Below are 18,522 nucleotides of genomic sequence, written 5' to 3'. Positions count from 1 at the left end.
TTCTTTCAAGTAGGAACTCCATCTAAAGGGGCTTTGAGAAACAGCCCAAATCCGTAAAATGCAAATCCCAGCGGCTACTGGAAGATGACGCCGACCCTAGCAAAGAGTTGCGGAGGCGAGTATTGAACTCAGCTGGACTGACTTTGCTGGGAGCAGCCAGGCAGCCAAAGCTACCGCATCGCTTTGGGGGCAGTGGGAGGTGCGGGGCACCCCAGAGCCTCCCTCCCTTGCAGGATCGAACCCCAGGAGAGGACCTTTAACGACCTCTCCTCTGTTCCCCTATGAATATTACCACATGGCATGACTTTCTCTCCCTCCCACCAGCAATGACCCCAGTAACAAAAAATAAATAAAAGAAAAAGTCAGTTTCATATTCTGGATGGATATTTATTTGCTTAACAGATTTTCTTTTTTTTTTCATTTTTCTTTTTTTGGTACAAAGCATCCAGGAAAGCTTTTATTTCTCTTTTTAAAAAATAAAAACTAGGTTTCTTTTAAAAAAAGACACATGAAAAGGAAAAAAAATCAATTATTTGCAATCGCTCTGTTTTTATTCTGCCTTCCCCACCCCTCCCACTTCCCTCCCCCCCACCTTTTTAATTTGGACCAATTTTCATTCTTTTCCATATATATTTAATAAAATAAATAAAGGATTTTCTTTGTCGTGTATTGCAGTGCCACATTTTTAAACAAAGGCTTCATGGCTCAACATTGCAAGGTAATAACAAACAAAAGGATTATACATTAAAATCCTCCCCCTCTCAAAACTCCCCCTAGCCCTCCCCTCAAAACCACGAAATAGAATACAATTCAAGTAGTCTTTTTTTTTTTATGTTTTAAATGTATGGATATATAAGACAAAGCAAGTACAGAACTGGTTAACAGAGTGTCCCCATTTTATTAGCAAGTGAGAGTATATCAGAGGGAGATGTAATTGATTCCCCCCTTTTACGGTTCCTAGACAGATAATATATATTATTTTAAAACCAACCTATTTTACAGCCCGCTGCCCACCTCTCCGGCCTGTGCCGCGAGCGACAGCTTCGCCTTTCACCCCTCCCGCGCGGCGGCGGCACCCCAGGGCGCCTTCGCCTCCCCCGGCCCCCGGTGCCGCCCGCGCTGGTGCGGGGAGGGGTTGGCGGCCGGGACAAGGAGGCGAGAGAAGGGGCAGGAGCCAGCGGGTGGTGGCGCGGCGGCCTCCACCGGGGCTCAGCGCCACCGAGGGCCGCCGGCGGAGCGGTGCGCGAGCGAGCTGGCAGCGCCGGGAGACGCCGCAGAGGGAGCCCGAGGAGGCGGCCCCGGGAGCCAGCGTCGCAGGGCCCCGCCGGAGCGGGGCCCGGAGGCGTAACGGGCACACCTGCGCGACTTCGGCGTAGCTAGTCTTTAGAACAGTTCCCTTTTCGTCTACAACTTTTTTTTTTGTTGTTTTTCTTTTTTCTTAAAAAAAGGACGCATATAGATGTATTTCTGTGTGTGCGTGCATCTGTGTACATGAGTGACAGCCAACTAGCTCATATGGTCATGACCAAGCTATATTTCAGAAGAGAAAAGAAACACATTTATCACACTTTTCCTAAAACGAAAAGCTAAAATTTCAAGTTCAGTATTCGCTATCTTGTCCTTCCCTCCCCACCTTCCCTTGCTATTTCTGGGTTTTTTCCCTTCCAACTTACTTTAGCACCATAACACATTTTAAACATTACAATCCCTCTTCAGATACTACACAAAATGTCCCATAAAAATAGTGCTTTTTTTGCCAAAAAAGTTATATAATATATTATATATATAAATCAACTAAATCCGTGGCAAATGTGCAATGCAGACGCCTCCTCCATTTAAAGTGAGCATCAGCTCACTTTTTCTTTTTTTCCCCTTTCCTTTTTCTTCTCTCTCTCTCTTTCTCTCTCTCTCTCTCTCTCTCTTCTCTTCCTCTCTTTCTCACTTCATCGATGATTTTAAAAAGGTGCAAGTCGATTTGGAATCTTGTAATTAAGCACACACAAAAAATGCAGATGGGTCTCCTCGGAATCTCTTCTCAGTTACATTTTTTTTAAAGGTGCAAAAGAAAGTTATAAAAATAAGAAAAGTTATCCAAAAAAAAAAAAAAAAAAAGTGGGGGTGGGAATGAGGCAAAAAAAATTTATATCCCTCAACATGTCTCCCCATTTTTCACTTTATTGTCAAGAAAGACATGGAATGGACTCTTCTTGAAAAAATGTTTGACTCCGTATCCTTTTTCCCTCTCGCTCTTTCTTTTGTCTTCTGCTGTTGGCACCTGGGATGTCATGCTGTGCCCGACAGGAAAAGAAAACCAAAAAGTTCAAGTGCCAAACTGTCCCTTTGAAGCACAGGCTTGGAAACACGGGGTACACGGGGGAAGAAAACAGGTCTGAGAAACGAAACACCCCTCCCGCCCCCCAAAGAAACCCGGAAGGACGGTGCCACGGAGACGGCGCCGCGGGCCGAGGGCGCCGCGGTCCCGCCGTCGCTGCGCCGGGCTCCCGCGCCGGGTTCCCGCGCTCAGCCGGCCGCGGCGCGGCGAGGGGGCAGCCCCCGGCGCTGCCGCCCGGGGAGCCGAGGGGCTCGGGGGCTAGACCTCGCCAGTCCTCCCGCCCGCCCCCGGCAGACCGAAAATGGAGATGCCCCTTGGCAGTTCATTTCTGGCGGCCCAGAGTCCCCGCGGGCGCTCGCGCTGCCGGGGGCCTCTGGCTGGGCAGGGCGACGAGCGGGCGATGCGCCTTGGCTTCGTCGGAGGCTTGCAGTCCCTCCGCTTGCCACCGATACCGGCGGGCCCGCAGGATGCCAGGCACCTCGCGCTGCAGGCGCTGCGAGCTCTTCTTCTGCCACACGTCGTATTTGGAGTACTTGGCATGCGAAGGCTTTTGAAAGCTGTCCTGCAAAGAGAAGGGGGCAAGGGGAAAAGCAGCGTGAGGGTCGGGGTGCAAGGGCCACCCGCGAAGCCTCGTGGTTCTCACCTGGCCCTTATGGGAAAGCTTGTTTCTCCTCTTTCTTTCCCAGTCTAGATCATCTCTGGTGTCCCCCCACTAAGTGTGCTTTGTGCCGGGTGTTCAACGCAGTTTCACAGAATTACAGCATGGTTGAGGCTGGAAGGGACCTCTGGAGACCATCTAGTCCAACACCCTGCTCAGCAGTTTCCCAGCATCTCTGTCCCTTGGAGGTCTCCTCACTCTGGCTTTGCTGCAGAAGAGCAGGGCTCAGAGATATGCCTCCTCCTCTCCCCATGGCCCCTTTATCTTCTCTTTCCTTCTCTTTCAACAAACCTTTTTGGAGAACCGCCGCCTCTGCTTACCTTGTTGAGTGCCGGCAGCCCCACGAGGGACGTGGCAGAGAGGTCTCGTTCCGACTTGACAGACTTGGCGCAGTAGGTTTCCAGGAGAGCCAAGTCACAGCTCCGAAAGCAGCACTCCTCCACGATGCCGCGGTTGATCCTTCGGTTATTTCGCCCCACTGGCCTACCTGCAACGGCAGAGGCCGGCCATTATACTCCGAGCCAAAAGGGACACTCGTTCTCCCCGCAGCAGCCGTCCACGGCAGACGTGGGCTCGCAGAGCGGCTTGGTCGCACGGTTTAAGACTCCCCCAGACAGTTGCTGTTAATACTAACTCAGCTCCTAGTGCGGGCACCACTGCGATTAAAGGTACTTTCTGTCACTGTAATTTATTCCGCCTCGCGTACCTCGTCAGTGACACTAGTAAGAGCCGCTTTTACAGCTTCAGCTAGCTGGGACAGTCAGAGCAAGCAATCTGAAGCCAAGTCAGGATGCAAATGCAATGGAGATTACTACAAAAGTCTCCGATGTTGATCCTGGCAAGCGTCTTTTATTAGGAAGAAGCAGCACAGCCTTGCAGTTGCCAACCTCCCTCTTTCATACTGACACTCAGACAGGTGAAACGAAGCAACACGGATAAATTTTACCAGATGGGACAGCTCTGAGACAGCTGCAGAAAGAATACAGTCTCTCAACAACATGCTCCCACAGCCGCCAAAAATAGCTATTAAACTTAATCTTTTAATAAGGGTTCCTCTCCCGCTTCTCCCTGCAGAAGGACGCCAAAGCCAGTGGAGAAGTGGCCAACACAGCGACAGTCAAGTGTCACTATTTAACTAAGCCAACGCGCTCTAGAGGAAAGGCTTGGATAATTTTTTCCCCTTTCTCCTCTTTAAATAAAGGGATAGGCAAATTAGAATTTCTAATGTGAAACAATGACAAAACTTCCAGTAATGCGAAACGGCCTGCAACTAAAGAATTTTCTTTGCGCTTTTCTGTTGACCTTGTGGGATGTATTTCATACATCGCTTCTTAGTGCACACCCTCGAAGGACTACAAGGCGACCCGGGCCCTGGAGGGGGCGGCTTGAACCCAAGGCCGCTCTGAGCTCTGAACCCAAGGCAAAGTGCTACGCGCGGAGTGGTCCAAACCGGCCCCGGGGGCCCCCAGCAACTCGCCACACGTGCTCCGGATGCAGCAGGTGCTCACGCATTCAGCTCCAGCAGCATTTTAGGGCTTTGGGTTGCAAAGCGCTGGGCGATTTCAGCACAGCGATCCACCTGGCGGCACTCGGTGGCCTCCCTTCAGTTCGTCCTCCCCTCCTGCCCAGCCAGCCATGAAGGTCCGAAGGATGCTTCCCTCTCTGGAGAAGCTCGACCAAGGGGGCAGTTTATTTTTCTCTCATTAAAATACTTGTGGCCGGCAAGCAGGCTGGACCTGGCCCTCTGCATTTAAGGACGCCGCGGGTGACCCGCGCTCCGGCAGGCTTCCCGTGCCGAGGGGCCGGCCAGGGTGCCCCTGCCTCGCTGGCTGCCATAGCTGGGTTTGCAACCCGCCACGAGTTTCCCAGGGGACTAGGCTGGATCAAGGCCGCTGCCCCCAGCACGGCGACGGCCAAGGGTGCAAGCGGAGCCCACTGCCCGCCGGCCCGAACGTGCAAAGTCTCCGCGTGCCGTCCGCCTTGCCGGCTTCACTGCCGGCTCCCTTGCTATCACCCAGCTGGGTAGATTTCTGATTACATAATTGTCCGTGCGGCTCTCGCCAAATGCCAAGACGCTCTCCCGTGGGAGAATTACTTGGGGAAAACAGGCAAACACAACAAGCAGGGGGCGAGGCCCCTGCAGCTACCTCGGGATAACAACTGAGAGGCAATGGAGGCCGGGAAATCTCTAGCTAGCAGCGATGCTGCTGCTGACCTGGACTGCGAAAAGGGTTTGTCGTAGCACACGGGTTATGCAGGGACTAAAGGCTGGACTCTCCGGCTCTTGTCCACATGCAGCATCTCGCTTTAATGTTGCTGACAAGTGCTGGGAGGGTTTTGCTTTTACATTCCCTGCTCAAAGCAGAGTGCTGTGCAGAAACCTGCCTTCAGCCGAGTGGGGATGCGCGGGTCGGCAGCCACCAGCTCCCGCGTTACCGCGAGGACGGAGCATTAAAGAGCTCCTACTTAGCGAATGATCACGCTCTCTCCAGGAACCCCACTTCCCGTGCCGCTTCACGAGCCATTCGCCCGACACCTCCTCTCGCTTTCCTCCCCGGGCTGCGCTCCGGCATCCCCGCGAAGCACGGCGGATCTCCCGGGCCGCCTGGCTTGGGAATTGCCTCGGAAAAGGAGGGCTGGAGCCCCGGGGAGCGGCGCCGCGAGGGAAGCGGGCCGCCTCGGCCGGTCCCCCTCGCTTGGGGGCGGTCGAAAGCGCCAAGCCGAGTGGAAGGGGCCTTTGGGTGTAAACAGCCCCCGCGGCCGCCGCAGCCCGGCGGGGACCAACAAGGGCCCCTTTGTGCGCGGCCGGCAGCGCTGCCGTTGTCCCCGTGCCCCCGGGCCGGCCCTGCTGCCCGGCTCCGCGCCTGCCCCCCTGCTTTTTCCTAGTATTATTCGGAGGGACGGCGGCGCGCAGGAATGTGCCCCGTCAGCACAAGCCGGGGCACAGAGCTGAATTCTTATCAGCTGTTGGGAAGGAGGAAACGGGAGCCCTTGTTTGTGGAGGAGAAGGCGGACACCGCTCCTCCTCCTCCTCCTCTTCCCCCAGCTCCATCCTCTCCCTCCTCCGGCTCCTCTGCCCCCCTGCCCTGGGGCATCCTTCCCGCCTGCCCTGCGGTTTGCTCCCCGGAGCGGGGTCCCTCCCTCTGCCGGGAGCGCAGCACCCGCCCCGAGCTGGGGCGTCCGTGCACTGCCGGCCCCAGGGGCCCGCGGAGTCATCGAGGGAAAGCGGGAAGAGCGCGCCGCAGCTCTGTTTACAGCTGACATTGCCGGCACATCCTCCCCAGCCCGCTCCCTCCCGCAGCCCAGGCATCTCCGGAGCGCACCCGGGCCCGCGGCCGAGCAGGGGCCCGTGGCAGCGCCCGCTCTGGCCCCCCTCCATGACCAGCATCAGGCTCAGCAGCGGCGGGGACGGGTCCGGTGCATCCTGCCCCATCACAGGACCAGTGGGAAACTCAGCCCCGAGAATCCACCGTGCAACAAGCTGCCGCTTGTTTTCCTCTTGCAAGCTCCTTGCCATGTCTGTTGGCAAAAAAGAGGTATCGATGCTAAAGGAGACATGTGGCAAGGTGCCGAATAAAGCTGATGATGCTGGAAATCCCAAGCTGGGAGCCACCTTCAATATCCTCAGCCCCGTTCACTTGCAAATCGTAACTCTTCTAAAGACACCTGCAGCTCTGATTTGTGCCGCAGACAAGCAGACAGAAAGATGGCCGGACACCCCAGCCGTCACTGGCGCGCCCCCCACAGTGCACACTACGCATTTCCCCCTTGCCAGATGCCAGGGGGGTGAAACAGCGCCTGGGCAGCTGTTGGTATCCTGCATCTGCTCTGCGTTGATGCAAGCAGTGCACCAGCTCAGAGCAACAAGGATGCTTTAGCTAAGCGGGTAAGAGCCCAGAAACAGGATTTCAGCAATGGTCTCATTCCCACCAGAAACAGCACTGTGCTCCCAGAAAAACCTTAGGCTAGGACATCGGCTTTTGCAAGTTCTCCCTTTACAAGGACCTATAGGAGCATTTGTGTATTCTAATCACCTCTGCAGCAGAAAACTGACAGCAAGCTTTCTCACGATTTTTTCCAAGATCACCAGTCAGTTGCTTGAAACGAGCCTTTTCCAGCGAGCAGGGCTCACCTGCTCTCGTGGGACGAGGCTGCAGCAGCAGTTCACTTCCCGTGTGAACTAGTTTTTTAAAAGCAGGTTGCTCATCAGCTAGCAGCTCTGATGCAGGCTGCAGGTTGAGGAGCACTCATGAGAAATCTGGGCCCGCTTTTAAGACATAAATTCACAAGCAGACAAGCCTTGGGCTTTCCAGCAGGGCATGGGTAGGCACACGCAAGTGTCTCAGTGCCGACGCAATCCACAGAGAGCAATAAGCTTGCCCTGTAGACCTTATGATGTGGCTGTAGGGGCAAGGTGCTGAGATCCTGGTAGCAGGAGGGTTTAAAAATTAAGACTAAGATAAATTTTGGCCAACCAATAAAGGGAAAAAAAAAGAGAGGAGCTTGGGAGGATGACGCTCTTTGCCAAACAGAGCCTGCACCCAAACATCTGTTCAGTCTTTCACAGCCAGATGCCAAAAGGGTTAAAACAGGGGTTTGGGGTGGCTTTGCTTCAGCCCCTAGGGCACCTGCACTCCAGGGAAAGACTGAAAAGGGGGAAGGGGGACCGGAGAGGAAAACAAGGAAAAAAAAAAAAAAAAAAAAAAAGAATCCCCTTGCAAACACCACATTGGCCACTTGGCACAAAACTCCTCCTCGGCCCGCAGAAGTGTTTTTATTTTGGCCTGGAATGGAAGGCAGGGTTATTTGAGGTGAAAGGAGGTCAGTTTGTCCGTAAAACAAAAGCCCCGTTCCCTTTCATCCCCCGAGAGGGGGAGGAGGGGAGGGAAACAAAAGGCAGAGAGACAGGCGCTCCTCTATACATAGGCAAGAGGAAGAGGTGCGAGACCCGGACAGGAGCTCTCCTTCTGGCCGCCGGCGCCCGGCTGGTGCGGCGCCCGGGGGCTGACAGACGGAAGCGTGGAAGGCGGAAGAGCAGAAGAGGAAAGGCAGCGCGTGTGCAAGCCCTCGCAGCGAAGCTAACCGAGGGCAGGGAGGCACTGCGAGCGCCTTTCCAAAGCGGTGGCCTGCCCCGAGCGAGCGGCGGGCGCGGGAAGCAGCCCTGAGGCGCTCACCCCTGCACCGCTGCCGGCGACCCCGCCGTGCTCCCGGCACGCCAGACCTCACGCGACGTCAGTCTGCACTGACGACTGAGCATCCCCATCTGAGATGGGTACCCAGCGTCTTTTCCCAACTTGGCAGCAAATCCTTCCCTCCAAGGGCAGACAGGGAGGGAGAACAGCTCCAGACATTGGTGTTTCAAAAAGACAACTCGCCCCATTCCTCGAAAGTGACTTCCCAAGTTAATTAATTTTCGCAAGGTCAGAGCAGAGGCGCGACTGCCAAATGCACAGCAGCACGCGCAGCTCGTACCTACATCCTTCTCCCTGCCACCGGGCCATGCCTCTTTCCCGTGGCTATCTACGGTTCCGTCACCAGCGGGGAGCAAGACACAGCCCTTCCCAGTGCAGAAGGGCAGAAGCAGCGCAGGGCACCACGCTGAAGGCACCTCTGGCCCACAGCCCGGCAAGCTGGCCCACGCCACCAGGAATGGACCAGGCCCGCCATGCTGCCGCTGTCACCTGGTCAGGGACGGCTCGATGTCCACCACTACTGCTTCAGCCCTCTTGCCCATTGCAACACAGCTGTTGCGTTGCTCAGGCCAACGCTATGAACCCCAGAACGTTCCCGCTGAAAGCACGATCTCATCCACTGTCCCAGAGGCGCTGCACTCACTAGGCAAAGGCGACCACATATTTTGGCACAATTTATGCCGTAAAAGGATAAGGCATCACTAGTCAATGACTGCCAGCAACAGGTTCATATCCACGTAGCCTTCAAGAGGATTTAGAGAGGCACCTAGGAGCTACAGACACAACCAAGCCTGCCCTGAAGGGAGAAAGCAGAGCTCGCCTGCCCAGAGGAGCACCTGGGACAACTGTGGATACAGCACTTACGCAGCACCACTCAAGAGTTTTTAAAAACAAGCTAGAGTAGAAGCCTAGCACTGAGCTGGCTGGATAAATCACTGCTGATTACTTGCCTACATCATAGGTTAGTCTGAAATACAGCAGCACTTCCCAGTGATACTTGACTTTTCTAAGCATCACATGCAGGGTCCAACTTCCCCATCTCGCTCCCTAGAAAGCCCCCAAACCAGTGCAAAGCGGGTCCACATCACCCTGGCCGTGTACAGGCCTGTGTAGCTTCTCTCCTTCCTCTCCTCACCTACCCTCGTGCACAGATGCAAACAGTCGCAAGGACGCGCTGGAGCAGAAAATCAGCCCTTCCTGTTCCCGAGCTGCTCTTTGCACCTGGTGCGCTGCGCCAAAGGGCCTGCACTGAGAACGGCACGCTTGGCGCACCTACGCAGAGCGCGGCATCAGAGCGAGAGCTGGGCGCCAGCGCGTGCCCGGCACCACGCAAAGGCCGCAGCAGCCCCGCTGGCGCCCGCTCCCCACGCACGCGCCCGATGGCTCGACGCGGCCCCACGCCAGCTACTCACTGAAGTAGAAGCCCCGGTCCCCGCAGACGAACTGCAGCGTGTCGACGAGCTCGCCGCCGCAGAGGGTCTCGGCGGTGCCGTAGGCGGCGGCGGCGTCCAGCGCAGAGGCCAGGAAGGCCAGCAGCAGCAGCCGCCTCGCAGCACACATCCTCGGCACCTGGGGGCAAAGCCAGAGCGTTAGACGTGGGGACGTGCCCCCCCTTGCCTCCCCCTTTCCCGGGCAGCCAGGTATGGAGCCAGCTGGGGCGCTGGTTACATGTCCCCTTGCGTTTTCCCTCCCAAAGGTTTCAGATGCTGCAGACAACAATTTCTGCAGGCAAGGTTCAGCCCCGCTGGTCAGCTGCCCGTCTGACAGGCTGCCTCAAGCCGGACGAGGTTTGCACTGAAGCAGTTTTCCACTGGAAAATCCCACTTCAGGACTGCTGTGAAAGGCTTCTATTCCCCCTGCTCTTTAAACAGCACCATTTTTTTTTTAATGGGAAATCATTTCAACGGTTATCAGGAGGTAGGGGGGTTTCGTTTTTGAATTGGTTTGATGAAAAATTTTCAAGCGTGCTTCCCCAAAGCAGGAAGAAATGACGTTTCAGCCCGTTCTGCAGCTGCTTTTGAGGAAAGCTTGGCTTTGCCCAGCAGAGGCAGCCTCTGCCCCAGGCGGTGGAAACACCTGCTCAGCACAGGCGCAGGGAATCCCAGGAGCTGAGCTTTCACCAAGTTGGGACAGGAAAGACATCCCTCGGGGCAGACAGGTCCCAAGGGAAACACACCCCAAGGAAGGCCACAGACATACTATCCAACGCAGAGGATTAAAAAGACTCCCTCCCACCCAAGATCTGCTAAATAACACAAAGATTTCTCCTGATTAATCTCCAGCAAACAGCTTTACCTCTGCACTGTGCTATTGCCACACAGGTGGAGGGAAAATCCACGTGTGGTCTGAGGTGTTATAATACCTCCCTGAGAAGCATCACAGAAACCCCCTTAAACAGAAGAGTAACAGACAGCCAGCTCCAGCAGCTTGCGTGGGGCAACACTGGGTCTCAAGTGAAGCATTTCCCCCTGCCACCACATTAACACTTGGCCTTTGCATCCAGCTTTCATCACCTTAGCAAGCACCGGAGCGGCTGGAGGACAATCTCAGCTCACAACTACGCTCCTGGCCCCAGGACGCTGCAGTGCTGCCTCCCGCTCGGAGGTGGAGCTGCCGCCCTGGAGAGATTAAATGACTCACCCAAGGTCACCGGGGAAGTCTGCAGCGGAGCTGCAAAATTAGTTCAGGTCTCCCGGGAGGGCAATAATATAGTCACCCTCGCTACCGCTTTCTGGTAGCGCGAAGCTCAAGCCATCGCTGATGACGCTGCACTTGCAAGTGCTTGGTAGCTTGGTGGAGGCTCGACGGCGAGGGAAAGCAAAAAGGAGGCTCAGCCCGCGTGTGCCAGCCGCGATGGGGCCCTGAAACACCCCCAGGGCCTCGGGCAGAGGACACAGCAGCCTAGAAGCAACCTGGGGCTCAAATCGGTATGCAGGGGCTTTCACAGCGGCATCGGTCCCTCCGCCCCAGCGGGGGCTTTGCCCTAGGTTACACCACGGAGCTCTAGAGGCATCGCAGGCTGAGATTTCACCATGCTGCCAAGCAGCAGTGGTTTGCCACCAGCCATCTGCAATCCTGACTTTCTTTGCAAAACGGTCCATGGGTATTCACCAGTCCTCCCTAGCATTACCTGTGCTGCTGCAGTCCTGCCCCCCATGTGGCAACATCAACGACATGCTCTCCCAGTGACAAGCCAGCAATTATCCCTCATCCTTTGCCTTTTTTTCTCTCTTTTTTGTCTTTCTTTTTTTTCCAAGTGTGGCTTCTGGCTGCCAGCATCCCCGAGACACTGGCAGCGCCTGCAGCTTGTCGCGAGGGCGGCAAACGCGTGGCTGCAGTACAAGTGGCTGATGCGGGACTCCAGGACACCTGAATAATCCCTCATTCCCAATTAACCCCTGTCTGGCTCCGAGTGGCACGCTTAACGAGCAGCCTGATCACCAGCACCCCCAGCCCGAGCCGGTCCCCCAGGAGGGGACTGCCGCGCAGCACGGGCGAGCAAGCCCAGCCTCCGGGGAGGAGGCACAGCAGGAGAGCCGGATTGTGTCAGCAGGGCGATATCTGATGCTGGGGGAGAACTGATACTTGCCCATTCGGTGGAAAAAATCTTCCGGTCCTTGGAAAACACCTGGTGCAAAAAAGCACCTGACAGTCCTTTCTCCATCCTTGCACAAACTCGGCCACAGCCTCCTCCCAGGGGACGCGCGGATGCCATGACGATGGCGACGGCACGGAGGGTGTCGTAACCCCAGCTGTGTGCTTGGTCACCCTCATCCCAGCTCCTTCCACCACTGTCACCTTGGCATACTCCCTCTGCCTGCCTCCCTCCAGAGAGCGACGCAATGAGAAACCAGGCAGCGGAGCAAACAGTATCTTTATTTATTCTGCACTTGGGGCTATTCCTGCTCTAAGCTTGCCAGGACGGGGGCAGTGGGGAGAGAAGGGGATGTCTCTCCAGGAGCATGTTCACTTGAGGGTCGGACAAGCCTTGGTTTTACTAGAAAGCCCCTCTGGGGCGAGGGGTGGCAGGAATAACGTGGTGAGAAAGCACACTATTTTCCTAAAGGACAAGGTCCCACCTCTGCTTGGCGAGCGGATCCACCCACAAAAGCTTCATCCTTGCAAAATATGGTTGAATGGGCTGCACTGACTGCCATTGCCCCCTCACGTGCACAAGCGCAGGTCAAACATTTCAGGACGCAGTTTCAACTGGGGTAATTAAAAAACAGAAAGGTGGGGGGGAGGGTGCTCCATGACAAACCCTTCTTGGCACATACATCGAGATCCTTTCCCCTGCCCGAGTCAACGCATGTGGCAGGGCTTGCAGCACATGGTCCCCAGCACTGGCACTGGCTCCTCTGCACCCTCAGGGCCACCTGCACCAGGAAGGTACTGCACAGATCAGCCCTGCTGGATGCAGATTTACTCCCTCCAGGAGACTGGTCCCTTAAAGACTGGTCTTGGGGAGCGGTGGCAAAAGAGATGCCTGGCACTGATCAAACTTGGAGGCAAATTCTTCCTAATGACAGATTAGACCCATGCAGCATTCAAGCAGACGAAGTGGAATGAATCTCAGTTGCAGGGAAGAGCCACCCTCCTGCGTGAGGCTGCTACAGGGTTTTTCAAATTTGCTGCACAATCAGTTGGATCGGCGATTTCTTTCCAGCTGCTGAGGAGGTGGAAGCCAAGAGGCCGCGATGTGCTAAAAGGTCCAGTTGCCAAATCTCCAAAGACTGCTCAGGCATCCCTTGCATCTAGGCCTGCATCGAGTCAACCAAGCCACTGTGCCTCTCTTGGGCAACATCTCCCGAAAAACGGATACTAAACCTCCTGTCTGACCTAATTCCTCCTTCAGTCTGGCCTTCATTACAATTTAATATGAACAGAACAACGTAGGAGGGAATTGACAGATGGCCCAGTCTGCAAAATTTGGATTTGGACGGCCCAGACCAACTCTTGCTCTTTGCGTAGCAGCGCAGTTTTAATGACAGCAAGGCAAGAAGTTGTCAGCCCAAACCAAGCAGCACGGAAAAAAACAAGCTTTTGGTGCCCCATTCCAGCCAGGGAGGTTGAAGTTTCAGCACTTCAACATCTACCTCCAAGTTACCTCTGACAGGGCCAGACATGGATTTACCCCGGTGAGCCAGTGCTATGAGAGATGCTCTGCACATGTTGGACCCACAGCCATGGGGGGGGCGATACAAGCCAAGGTCTGCCCCCTCAGCAGAGGCATAGCAGGATGCCCCGGGGTCCCGAGTGTGAATCACAGCTGCAACGTGATCCATAGCAAGGAAGGCCCTAAGGAAGAAGAGAGCTGGCCTCATCTGGGGCATGACACCCCACAAGGGGTGGGATGCTGTGGTACGGCACAGTGAGGGATGGAGGCAGAGATGCTACCAGCCAACCTAGCGAGAAAACCCCAAATATCCCAATACCATAGGCTTATGCCCACCTCTCACATGCCATCAGGCTGGACCTTGGATACAGGTAATGGGGCTCCAGCACCAGCATCTCTGCGCCTCTCAATCGCGGGGTGTCGTGCCACTGGCAGGGTCTCGCAAGGCTTTTGACCATTGAGCTGCCAGGTAAATAAGATTAACCCAGGACTAGGGAGGGTTTGTTTGGTTTTTTTTTTTTTTTTTTTTTCCTGTTTGACTTTAATCATGAGACCTGAAAAAAATACAAATCACCTGGTCCTTGGCACCTGGCTTGCATGATTTTTATATGGCTGAGGTTGGCAATACTGCTTCTGTTTTTAGCCCTTACTTATTTTCTTCCCAATCAGACCTCCCCAGCGAACCGCTCAGGCCTGTCCTGGGGATCACCTTTCCCAGCCAGAAGAAAGGTGGCCTCACACCTTCTCGTTGCGGTTCCCTCCGGCCCTGGGTGGGCCGGTGCTCAGGGCAGGCCGGGAAGCAAGCCTTGCACCTTGATTCTGCAGCAAGGGCTATGGGAGCTGTGGAAAAATCAAGTTCAAAAAGGTGAATGGGGTATTCAGTACCATTTACTCACCCCACTGGGGAGCAAGAGCGTATTGCACAAATTTTGGTATGCAGCCCAGAAACATTTGATTTATGGCAGAAAAAAAAGGAAATGCAATCTTGCTTAACTCTTCTAAAGACAGCTGGCAAGACCCAGGGAAGGGATTTAAGTCCATTTTAGTAGCCTCACTTAACTCCTTTCTTTATTGTTCCTCTCTCCTTTCTGCATTCATGTCCAAAACCTGGAGTGTATCAGGAAAAGTTAACAGCAAGTTAAGCTGTTAAATCAGAAATTGTGGTGACTGGAGTTTACTGGCAAGTGATATTCCCACAACACGTTGAACTTACTTTGTGTCTTGGCAGAGCAGATTTAACCCTTTCAGAGACAGGTTATAATCACCAGGCATATTTCTTCCCCGAGCCCCCCCCCCTTCCTGACCCCTCATTTAAAGTGCCCAGTGAAGACAGTGTCGCTTTGCTCCATTAGACGCAGAAGCCTTTAAAAGCACAGACCAGCCCAAGAAGGATCGGAGAGGTCAGTCCCAGGACACGAGCACGGAGAGGGTGGGCCACTTATAGCTCTAGTATGCAATGCTGGAAAAGCACCAACGTCTCGGTCCCTCTAAAAATAAGACCTCACCTGCTGTGTTTGCTTTACTTAAGAAAGAAAAGAAAGGTAGAAATCCCTCTTTCTAATGCTCCACTGTTCCAGTGGGGCTTGATCCAAAGCCTACCGGAGTCAACGGGCAGACAGGCACTGACACCTCCGGGCTGCTGCTCACACCAGCAGCCCTATGGCAGGGCAGCAAAAAGGATCACCTGTCAGGAAAAAAGCACCGGGACACACACACACACATACACACACACTCACTCACTCTCCAGTTTCATTCAGCGGTGGGAGGGGACCTGCGGTGTCAAATCTTTTATCCCTTAATGAATTTTCACAGGAGCAGGGATAGCCCCTTTGAAAGGCTGAGTGAACTTGTGTGGGTGTCGACAACGCGGAGCAAGATTTACAGCTCTGACCCATTCACCCCCACCAAAATTGTCAAGTTGGGTCCAAAACAGTTCAGTGAAGCTCAAATCAGAAGTGTCAGTCAGTTTTATTTCTCCAGATGTCCTTAGCACAAAGTCACCCTTACAAAACCCACGACCCAGACTCCTCAACTCCACTCTAAATCAAGCCAAGAGGAGGAGGAAAAAAAACCCCACCATGCTGAACCCTGTTCAGTAGAAGAAAAAAACAACACACACACACACACACACAACCTGACAACAAATAAAAACAAAGAAAACCAGGCCTTGGCCTCCCAAGCACATCCTGGCATTTGGAAGAAAACTACAGACTTTGTAGAGGAAGTTGCAACCCAAGGGTTGAAAGCAGCGGTTCTCCCAAGGTGTCTGTTTAAAACCACCCACACAAACCTTATTTTTACACTTGATTGCTCCACGTTGCCTGAGCAAGCCCTAGCATAGCAGAAACCCTGTAAACGTACCACTGGCTCAAGGCAAGGCAGTCACATCTGCTGGTACAGTTACGTTAAATCTGAGTTTCCTCATGTGCCCCAATTCCCTACTGCTCAACAGAGTGCTAAAACCTTTCCAAGTTGCTCTCTTAAAACAATTACTGTAGGGAAAAGCAATTGGGAAGGAAAGAAAAAACACCGCACAAAGTCGAAGGCTCCATGCCAACCATTAACTCTCACTCCATTTTGGCTTTGCTTTCTTGTTTTTCCTCTCTGAATTTTTATCCCTCCGAGACCGAGCGTGCTGCAGTGTTTTTCAAAATCGAGCTTAACAATCTCTCCGGCCCCTGCAGCTAGAGAACTGCCTGTCCCTCGCACACGGCGCGCCGTTACCAGCTGCTCCCCGTCTCCAAAACAACTCCGGCAGCAGCACGCGAGCCGCCGGCCGCCGAGCGCTGCCTCCGGGCCGCCCGGGACCTCGCGCAGCCCACGCGCCGCCGCCCCGCGCCGGCCTCGCCCACGCCCGCGCCGCCCCACTCGTGACCTCCGCAGGGCGCGCCGGCGGCCGCGCCGCTCCGCTCCGCGCTGCCCCGAGCCGCCCCGGCTGCCGGCGGCGCTCCGCAGGGCGCCGCGGCCGCCCCGCGCGGGTAACGCGGCCGAGCCCGGCTCTCGGGGTCCCTCTAGCGACGCGCGTGGGGAGGGCGGCGCGGCGCGGCGCGGCCCCTCGCCTGCCCCGGCGGCGGGGCAGCCCGCCCGCATCGCCCCGCGGCCCCCCGCGCCGGGCGCGCTGCGCGGGGCGCGCTGCGCGGTGCTTACCTTGGCGCTGCCACCGCTGCTCTCAACTTGGTGCGGCGGGCCGGGGAGGAAGGCGGGCTGCCGGCAGCGCTCATCCGTGCGTGCCGCGGCGCTTGACATGCTGCTGTCCTGCCCTGCGAGCGGGCTCGGGCTCGGCTCGCCTTCCCCGCGCTCCGGCTCGCTCTCCTCTCCGCGCCTGGCCTGGCTGCTGTGTCAAGTCCCTGCTTGATTTTGTCTCGAGGATGTTATTTTGTTACGATTAGGTATTTTGTTATGCCGGAGAGCGAGCGAGCGCTTTCTTTCTTTTTTTGTTTTTCCTGTTTTTTTCCTGGATTTTTTCTTTTTTTTCTTTTTTTTTCCTTTTCTTTTTTTTTTGCCTTTTTTTTTTGCCTTTTTTTTTTTTTTTTTTTTTTTCCTTTCTCTCCTCCTGCTGTGGCTGCCCCTTGGTGGCTCGCACTGTTGTGTTTGTGGACTGCGTCCCTTTGGCCGGGGCTGGAGGGGCTGGCTCCCTAGCTGCACGCTGCTCCCGGCTGGCTGCCCCACGAGCGAGGAGACAGGCAGGGCGCTTCGGCTGCCCCCCTTTTATACCCCCCCAATGGGCATGCTCTGACTTCCCCAGCGAACACCAGCCCGGCCACGCAGCCAATAATGTTGCAGAGCTATCTAACCCCCTCTCTCTTCCCTCCCTCCTTCCCTCCCTCCTTCTCCCTCGTAACCCTCCGGAGTCCAGCTCGGGGAGGGAAGAGGGGAAAAAAAGTTTCCGCCGCACGCTTTCCTCACCGGCTGCGCTCGGGGAAGGGCTTTGCCCGCCCGCCGCGGGGGCCAGGGCTGCTGCCCGCTCCGCTGCCCCCGCCGCCGCCCGCCCGGGCCGGGGGCTCCGCGCGGGCACCCCGCGGCCGCCCCGCTGCCGCCGCCGGCGCCCCCGGCCGGCGGCCCCGGCGCGGGCGGGCGGCGGCGGCGGCGGCGGGACGCGCCGCGGTCGCGGGCGCCCGGCTCCCTCCGCGCAGGTGTCTGCGCCGCGCCCTCCCCGCGCCCGCTCCCCGGGGAAGCACGCAGGGGCGGGGGCCGGCCTTGGGCGCCCCCAGACCCGCCGGGGCTCTGTGAGCGGCCGCCCTGAGGCCGAAGGGACTTCTCCCCGCGGCGGACGCTCCGCCGTGCGCGCTGCCCGGAGGCACGCGGGGCGGCCGCGGCTTGCCCTGCGCCGCAGCGCGCTGCCCGGCCGCGCTCGATGCTCCGCGGGCGCGCAGCCCCGGCGGCGTCCGCGCCCCCGGCCGCGCAGCGCGGCTCGCCGCGCGGGCACACGCGCGGAGCCGCACGGAAGGGCGAGGATGCAGCAGCTCTGGTTGCGATATGCCCTCAAGCAAGCTTCTTTTTTTCTTGCTTGTTTTGCACGGTTGCATTTTTTCGTTCAAGGCTGGGGGACTTGGTGCCTCTCCAAGCAGTCAGAATGGCCCCAGACATGCCCACGAATACGTGAGGAAAGAGCAGGACCGGCCCTTCCCAATAAAGCTTTGGACATCCTTCCCTCTAAGCATCCTTCTGTCCTCTGGGTTGTTCCTCGGACTCCGCTTCTCTGATCCGTATCGCTGCGTATTACCTCCACCAGACAACCTAGTGCCAGGGCAGTGGTGTATCGCGTCCACCAGAAAACCTAGTGCCAGGACAGAAGTCTTCAAAGCGCAGGCACACCCAGAAGAGAAACGTGGTGCTGAGAAAGCGCCTCTGTGCACACCAGTCTTTCAAACATAGGCACCTAACCTCGGCGCCTACATCTATATTTAAGCTTTTAAATAATTGGCCTGGCTGTCAAAGAGGCTGAGTGCCTGAGAAGTCCTGCTGGTGTGTATTGGGGCTCTAAAGAGGGGCATCTCAATGGATACTTACCTTTGGCTTTAGGAGCTTCCCCTTAGACACCCAGGAGCTAGAAAATCCTGGTCGTCTGTCCTTCCTCTCTGCCCAATGCAAACCGTTCAGCAAGACTTGTCTGCTTAACAAAGAGCAGCCACCTCTTCCCTTTTCAAGCAAGAACTCATCAAAGGAAAAGACCCAACCTAGGCAAGGGGGTGAAACAGGGCTGTAAGCTACTGGTAATAGCTGA

The 18,522-nt window shown here is 55.9% G+C and overlaps 1 protein-coding gene across 1 annotated transcript; it reads right to left on the bottom strand.

Moving 5' to 3' along the window:
* Nucleotides 1-366: 366 nt before the first annotated feature.
* IGF2 (insulin like growth factor 2) lies at nt 367-16,793 on the bottom strand. The gene is made up of 4 exons (XM_062577398.1): nt 16,446-16,793; nt 9,595-9,751; nt 3,311-3,477; nt 367-2,894 (listed from the first exon to the last, which is right to left on the bottom strand). The coding sequence occupies exons 1-4, from the start codon at nt 16,542-16,544 to the stop codon at nt 2,655-2,657; spliced, it is 663 nt and encodes a 220-aa protein (XP_062433382.1). The 5' UTR covers nt 16,545-16,793; the 3' UTR covers nt 367-2,654.
* Between the last annotated feature and the right edge of the window lie 1,729 nt (nt 16,794-18,522).

The sequence above is a fragment of the Rhea pennata genome, chromosome 5 (genome assembly GCF_028389875.1).
Source record: "Rhea pennata isolate bPtePen1 chromosome 5, bPtePen1.pri, whole genome shotgun sequence".
Classification (NCBI taxonomy): domain Eukaryota; kingdom Metazoa; phylum Chordata; class Aves; order Rheiformes; family Rheidae; genus Rhea; species Rhea pennata.
Note: the sequence above shows the minus strand (reverse complement) of the source record. Positions and strands in the feature narration are given on the sequence as shown.

What these genes read in the sequence shown, in the direction of transcription:
- IGF2 (XM_062577398.1), bottom strand. Translation starts at nt 16,544, where the DNA reads ATGTCAAGCGCCGCGGCACGCACGGATGAGCGCTGCCGGCAGCCCGCC. An exon ending in GCAGCGGTGGCAGCGCCAAG is followed by an intron (nt 9,752 to 16,445) that starts GTAAGCACCGCG and finishes CTTTGCCCCCAG; the next exon opens with GTGCCGAGGATGTGTGCTGC. An exon ending in GGACCGGGGCTTCTACTTCA is followed by an intron (nt 3,478 to 9,594) that starts GTGAGTAGCTGG and finishes CTGCCGTTGCAG; the next exon opens with GTAGGCCAGTGGGGCGAAAT.